Source organism: Amphibalanus amphitrite, unplaced genomic scaffold (assembly GCF_019059575.1).
Source record: "Amphibalanus amphitrite isolate SeventyFive unplaced genomic scaffold, NRLGWU_Aamphi_draft 000072F_arrow, whole genome shotgun sequence".
NCBI lineage: Eukaryota > Metazoa > Arthropoda > Thecostraca > Balanomorpha > Balanidae > Amphibalanus > Amphibalanus amphitrite.
Window position 1 is genome coordinate 930,001 of NW_024881568.1, and position 7,766 is coordinate 937,766.

General features: G+C 46.6%; 1 protein-coding gene across 1 annotated transcript in view; it reads left to right on the forward strand.

Annotated features, from left to right (window-relative positions):
* The window catches only part of LOC122379151 (BLOC-1-related complex subunit 8 homolog), a 19,463-nt gene extending 16,346 nt beyond the window's left edge, over nt 1-3,117 (forward strand). The window contains exons 3-5 of the mRNA XM_043361103.1: nt 1-86; nt 401-511; nt 2,336-3,117. The exon at nt 1-86 is cut by the window's left edge and continues 92 nt beyond it. Coding sequence (XP_043217038.1) covers nt 1-86; nt 401-511; nt 2,336-2,525 — 387 coding nt within the window. The 3' untranslated portion in view covers nt 2,526-3,117. The remainder of the gene's footprint in view (nt 87-400; nt 512-2,335) is intronic.
* Nucleotides 3,118-7,766: the final 4,649 nt, after the last annotated feature.

Genomic DNA, 7,766 nt, shown 5'->3' on the forward strand with positions numbered 1-7,766 from the left:
CCGCCGACCGTGGAGCGGCGTGCCGAGGTGGTGCAGCTGCACCAGCAGCTCCAGGGACACTGCTACGACGCCGAGTACGCCATCAAGTGAGAGCTCCCACACCGGTGCGCGCCGGCGGCTGGCTACGGCCCGACGGGGGTCAACTCATAATCAACTGCGTACCTACCTTTGTTAGTGGCATTGTTTGGTACGGTACTGTATTACGTTCGTCATAAATTGGGAAGTTTTTAGTTTTACTGTTGTGAACTGCGTCTCTCAGGGATTTGTTCTCACTTTACCTCACTATTCTCTAATATCTATCGAAAAGTTGTCAGTGAGCTTTGACCACTCGTTCTTCTTATACGTGCTTATACCGTGCACCACTCTAAAGCCTGATCTTAATTTCTCATTTTGTTCTCAGTGCTGTGAAGGCGATGCAGAAGGCAGAGCCGATTTTCTCGAACATCCAAGAACTCCTGAGGAACTCTCTGTTCTTCCGACAGCAGCTTCTGTATGAAGAGAAGCGGAAAAGGTTACTGGAACATAAGAAACACTGATTGAACCCTTACATGTATCAAATGCACGATATTTTATCACTAGCGTCTAGCATTGTTCGATAAACAGTCAGCCTGCACTGTATTGATATTATTGTATTTATTATGTATTGCTTGATGACATATTCATACTATATTTCACAAATACAGATGAACGTGTAAACCTCCGTCTGTTAGCAGTTCTCTAAAGACTATTTGTCGTATTTAACATTCTTAGCACGTTTTCAACCTCCGTTGAATGTGTCTTGTTCTTCGTTCAACATCTCAATATGCCTCCTATATTTTGCTTTTATGCATTTTCCATTTATTTTTTAAATTGGTTGCAGTATTACAGTTTCCACTTCTTATTCCACGCATAGTAAGGTATTGTTTTGTTCCCTCCATGCGCTTTTGCCATTTTGGTTTTAACGGTCTATGTCTGTGTTGTTTTTGTTGCTCGTTGGATTGATCCTTTTACGTAAATCTCTGCTCACTGGTCTGTATTATTTCCCTCATTTGTTCAGTGACGAAGCACAGAGCATTGACATAAAGACAGACCCGACCCATCGCGGTAGTAGCTGAGCTGAACGGGTGAGTTTCGCTACCGTATTCGGCATCGCATTGCTAGTGTACGTACAGTCTGTCTGAAAAGTACCGCGCAAAGTGACGGTGGATCCATCAAGCCTGACCGAGGAAGGGCCTGCTATAATTTGAAAGTCACCGAACCAATGGAGCTGGGGAATGGACGAGGATGTCCATTGCTTCGGTGACTCAAATTTGGCAGTCCTTCATCGGTCAGGCTTGATGGATCCACCGTCACTTTGCGCGGTACTTTTAAGACAGACTGTACGCTGTTTATTGATTTCAAAGCCAACATCAACGGGACAGTTCACCTAGTTATAGATTATAGCTTAATCGTCTGAGTTCGTAACAACATTTGCATGTTTCAATGCATGTTTCAACTTTCAACCGCCGTTAGCAACATCATTCACTTGTTTTACGTTTATGGTTGTTGTTGCATGCTAATTGCAAGCAGCTATGAGCTTAACGGGCGATCTTCAAAGTCGAATGATAATTGATCGTTTTCAGGACATTGTTATCGTCGAATATGATATGATATTTGAGGAATTTATAAGTGATCTATGTAAAGCTTTCTTAGGGTGCTCACCGCTGCATTACTTTTCCTGTCAATCAATGATTTATACTGTAGTTTCTCAACATTTTAAGGTCTTTACTGTATAACTTTAAAGGCAGTTCACATCAGGGGTGGACAATTGTGCCGAGTTGGGGTAGCACGAGCTTTCCCAATTCCATGCGGGCTTGGCTTGGAGCCGCAATAGACGGCGGAGGTCAAGGTCGCTGCGGATTTGCTGCGCTTGTGAAACCCCAGCTCAGCAGAAGTATCCACCCCTGGTTCACATTGACTTGTAGGTCGTAATGTACCAGTTGGATGCTCTTCGCCAACGCAATGAAAGCTGGTCAAAGAAACGAATCACGCTTCAATTTTTTTGCCAATGGCAAGCTATGTGCTGACAACCATAGTAAACTGGATAACTTTTTCGCGGCTGGCTTTTGTTGTTTATAGTTATCTTGCTTGATTTGCTTTGTTCAGCCCATCATGTTTTTGATATCAGTGTAGTTATTTTTATGACTTTCATGCTTGACTTTTCTCTTAGTAAGTTTAATTTTCAAAGATCAGTTTTGCCAACGCAATTTCGCAACAGGCAAATTAGGAAAAACAACGCGACATGTACTGACTCAAGTAAATAGGTGAATGCAATGACGTCATTGTGACGGCCCATCTGTGCCCGTCTCTCCGGCAGTGAGAAGCGCGAGACCAGCATGTACAAGCGGCTGTCATCGCACATCTCGCTGGACCTGACCGACCTGCCCGACCTCGGAGACGCCTGGCGCGAGACGGCCTCCCGCGTGGAGTCGGCGTTTGCGCATGCGCGCAGCTCCATGGTGGACCGTGAGGAGAAGGCCGAACACCGCCGGAGCGCGGCTAACTGAGCGGCTGTGAAGCGAGATCTGCGGGCTGCGGCTACCTCCATTCGGAAGATAAGGGAAGGTGGTAGTCGGTGCTCGAAAGTGTACATATGGTTTCGCGGTTACACGTGTCTTTATCATCGAGATTCGTGAACTGCTGTCGTTACAGTAAATGCAATGCGGTATGCGGATCGGTTTAGGCTGGTGAAGTAATTTCTGTTGTTTTGTAGATAATTTAAAAAAGATTTTATTTTAGTTAGTTTTTATCAAGTGTGTGCCTTCATAGAGACACGATATATCGCCGGCGGCAACCTTTTTGTGTTAGCTGGAGACCGCATAGCATTTTAGTCACCACGCCATGTTACAGTCGGTCGATGGGCAACATATCCTTTATATCATTTATCATTACCCGTCTCCTTTCATCGCACCAAAGAAAAGTAACGCAGTATCAAACTGTAATTGTGTCAGATGCTTGTGACTTTTCAATCGCATTGTCATTGTTCTGCGACGGAATGAAGTAGATGAGCTGTGTTGCGTCGTGTTCACCAAAATGCACATCAGTGTGCAAATGTTGGATGTGTAAAATAATGCAGCAAATAAATCCGATGTCCAATTATGCGCTGTCACAGACGTAATATTTTGGAAAACATGGCTGAATAGCCCTATGTTCCTGATTTGTAGCAGCAGGCGTAGCTCTTGGGCAGATTACACTGGGCGCTAGTACCGGCAGCTCAGCCTTGAGTGTCGGCCGATTCATTCACCGGTAGCGGACGGGTGGTTGGTGCCGGCAGCTTATCGAGCGAGGCCAGCAATATGTGGTGATAACAGGACTGGTGGACTGGACTGGACTGGCGGCCGTATCGGTTTTGGGGCATCGTGACTCATGGGGAACGTAGCCCAGACCTGATACCCGACTTTGCGGCACGCCTGTCGCCTGATGCAGTGCCTACATAAAATGAAGCAGTCTTGACTCTTGCTGTAGTTACCCCCTCCCCCTCGCCAGTCAAAGCGGATGCTCCCTTGGGAGTCTAAAACCATCACACCTTTGTAATCTACATCTGAGGACAGGGGTGCGGGAACTACTTTCAGAGTGGGGCACACCATAATAAGAGATCAACCTAGGGTAGGTATCCCCAAATCCATGTTCACGCCGGTTTTAAGCCACTTATTTTTCATCCCTTGGCTTTTTTCAACAAAAAAGAAAACATTTGCAAAAAAGTGCGGTATTCCGTCTCAAAGTTGTGGGGACACCGCCCCCATGGCCCTAGAGTTGGAGGGGGGGGGGGGCAAGCTGCCCCCGCTGCCCCCCGGTTTCCGCGCCTGTGTCCAAGATGGTAGTTAGTTTTGGGGGACGTGACCTCAAATAATCCCTTTCCAGACTTATTTTATGCTCTCGAGCCGTACTGATAGGCATGTTTTAGGGCTCGGGCTTGACCCTGACCAAGGCTCTAGCCCCTAACCCGCCCTAACCCTGGTCAGCAACCCTGACGGGAGAATAAAAGTAGTGGGTTTATGACGTCAGCATTTGCTAGCAAGTAGACTGAATCAATAACTGGAGCTGAAATTTTATAGATGAATACTGTCGACCTTGGTGAGTTAGCGGCGGCTGCGCCGCGTTTGACATACCGTGATTTTGGCTCTCTCTATCGTCTGGAGGTTTCGAAAGATGCTCTCCAGAGATGGCGCTAGTAAATTTGGCTGACATGACGTCATGCTAAGAAGTGATGGGTTTTGTGAGAGCAAATGTAATAATAGTTAAAATTTTGTACTTTTGCTTAATTAAGAAGAAATAAATATACAATTGTTCAAAACAGCGTTTTCCTCATTCATCCTTCATTGTTTTGAGAGGAATATAGACAGTTAAAATCTTTTTTCTTGACCGCAATTCGCACACGCACTAAATTAAAAGCTGGAGTTTTGTGCGTTCGTAAATCGTGATTTGAGAAAATAAGTTGACAATAATCTTTTGCATTTTTGCTTTACAATCATTTTTCGATGCAGATAAATGCATAAATTATTCGAAAATAGGCATATCTTTGAAATATTATAATTTTCCACAAGCAAATTTTCCCAAAAACTTGAACTACTTACAACTGACGAACGCATCCAATAATCTGGATGTCTTAGGATGAGTTCGTCATTTTTTCCCAAGGAAATACGATACAGTTCAAGCTACTTTACCGATTTATTAGGGTACTTTTGCCAATGAATAAATAAATAAATGACAACAATGAATCTAATTATCAACCATACTCGGAAGAATTTTCTTCGCATAAGCGCGAACACATCCGCGCTTTCATGAAAAGTCACGCCTGTAGATGTCAGGACTGCTGCTTTATGTTTCGCAAGGTGGCGCAGCGCGCAGGGTACCGACTACCGAGGCTGAGGTCTCCAGACTCTCCACCACGATTTAACTAGGAAATGGCCGATGGGGAAGGTCTCACCCAAAAAACGGACGCCCTTTCACACAGCTGTATAAAGAGAATGAATTATTGGCATAGCTGACCACACGTCCCCTCCCCCTCTCCGCCCCAGCTCAATTGGAAATATCGCCTATTTTCCTTAGTCAGTTATATTCTGACTAATTTCTCACTCTTCCCAGTAAACCTTAACATGCATGATGCAGATGTCCACTGCGTAAGTCGTGTGCTTCCGTAAGTGTGCCAACTATATAGTGTTGCCTACACTCTACAGTGCCTACTGCTTCCCCATTGTCGTTATAATTGGTGATTCTCAGGTCAAAAGTTACACAGTGGTCTCAGAGAACAATCGTTTCAACAAATTAACGATTCAAACCGTTGCATTCTACTTATATTCCGGTCAGTTCTGCTACTAAACGATTCCGGCAAAACACTCTTTAGGTTATGTATTAGCGAACCACCACACAAAATTCGCCCAATCAATGGTCAGTTATTACTGCTGGGCTGAACCGTCATACGCTATATAGCCTATTGCAGTCAATATTTTCAGAACGATACTGACTGACGAAACACAACGTATTCGCGGATTCGCACATACGTTGGCACCCAGGTGGCCTGTCAGCAGCCGCACAAATCCGCACAGCGCAGCCGGGATTTGACATTGAGATGGTACACCGTAAAGCATGCCTTTCCACACAGGCACAAGCACAGGGACACAAATTCTCAAAATCCAAACTTATTCCAATACTGGTCAAATACGAATAGGCATAAAGTTTTGAGGTTTTCTCATGTTCATTCTTCTTTCAACACACGCGGCAGACTGCAGCAGAACATCTCACAGAGCTGCGCTGGATGCAGTCATGAGCTGGGACACGGTTTGTGACCAATGACCGATCGGGGGTGCCAGCCTCCTCCCGGCACGCGATGCACTGGCCGCCGCGCAGTCGATGTCGGGGCACCGCCGGCATTCGCCGACAGGGTTCCATCCGATTCGGTGTATTGGTGGCAGCCCGAACAGTGACCCACGCGAAGCTGGTGGACGTCGATGGCCGATGAGCGATGCCCTTCCGCGACCGGCGGTGGCAGTCGGTCCCACATCAAGAACAGATACCAGTCATGCGGTCAGTCGGCGACGGCGCTGTCGCGAGCCGATCTGATGGTCGCGCGGTGGGCGTTGCCGACGTCCACCGGGACCGTCGACTGGGGGAGCGCGGCCGCCTCTTGGCCGCCGCCTCTGGTCGGCGCGCTCGTTGCGCTGTGGGACGGCATCCACTGCAAGTCGTTCACTGTGAAGCGGTCTTTTGACCGGACCTGGCAGGCGGGGAAAGGGGGCCTCAGATGAAGTAAAACCATCCCTCAGGCCAGCTTGAACTGGCATCTCCACCTCACCATGTTAGATAAGCAGACACCCTCGTGATCATCGCAGCGATGATTGCCAATTGGTGTGTCATTATGGGAGAGGATGCCAGCCTCCTTTGCAAGATAGTCTGCCTTTAATATAGTGCAGCCCGACCCATTGCCTGTGGCGCAGACTGGGCTTGATAATGCAGTGCAGGACACACCAAACGTAAGCGGCCATCTGTACCCCCTGTGCAGTAGGGCTGACTCAAGAGCCCAGAGTTGCCCTCCCCCCACCATTCTGTGCATGTGATAACTGGATGGGACATGCCATGGTCAGCATCTGTTCAAAAGCTGCCCTAAGCATGTAAAGCTCCACTGGCATGCTCAAGCATGGTCACAGTCAGTTCTCACTTCTCAGTTGAACCTCCAATGGAAACCCATCACAAAGTAGAGATCAGGGCGCCTCTCACACTGCAGCACACTCAACGACTGAGGCACCATCTCATCACTTGCAGGTGGTTCTTGCCAAATGCCAGGAGCAATGCCAGCCACGCACATCAGGTGATAACAGCAGTGTACAACTGCAATCTACAAGCATCCATGTTCTTTCTGGTTTTCTCCTGTTGAGATCCACTGCCATGCATGAACTTGATGGGCTTTTGTTGCGCTCCTCCCATGTGCAGACAGGTTTCTGCTGAAACAAAGCAAAGCAAATGTGATTAATAATGGCCCTGTTTCACCATCCAGACACTGTGTGCACTGGTAGCTACGGCATACCATAGCATCACTCAAATGACGTTGCATGTGATCTCTTAGTTTATGATGAATCGCGTTTGGAACAGAGTGAGAGGTTCTGAAAAACTGTACCAAGAACAGAGGTTTGAGTTCAAATACTGCTAGCATGCTGCTGGTGCTGGTACCGCAGCATGCTAGCGTTCTGGGATGCTGTCATAGCTTAGCGTCACAGTGAAGTTTGTTGACACTGCCATGGAAACCCAATGCTCTGACACACGCAGCGCACTGCAGTGCTCTGCCGTGAAACACCACCCATGAACGTTGATTGCATGACCAGGATCGGAGCAGTGTGGCAGACAGTGATTTTAATTTTAATTGCACTTCCTAGAGATTAAAATGTTGTTGGTGAAATTGCTATTCATTATTCCTATTACCATTGTATAAATTTCACATTTCAAGACAGCATCAGCATTGACATGTTATATAAAATAAGGTTTAGACTTCAGGTGGTCCCGGGTTCAGTTATTAAGTAAAACAAGGGCAAAAAATTGTCAAAAAAAAATATTTTAAAAAATACCTGCCTTCATCAACACCTCATCTAATCTAACCTCATCCTCATCTAACAAGCCCTAAAAGCTGTTGTGTTGTTATGGCCCTAAAAGCAAAAACCGTAACAATGTAATATTTTGCAACCGCTGCACCATTACTGTCACGTACGCTATCCCTAGATTGGTTGCTGGTAAGTAGTGGTTGTCGTCATCAACTCGTC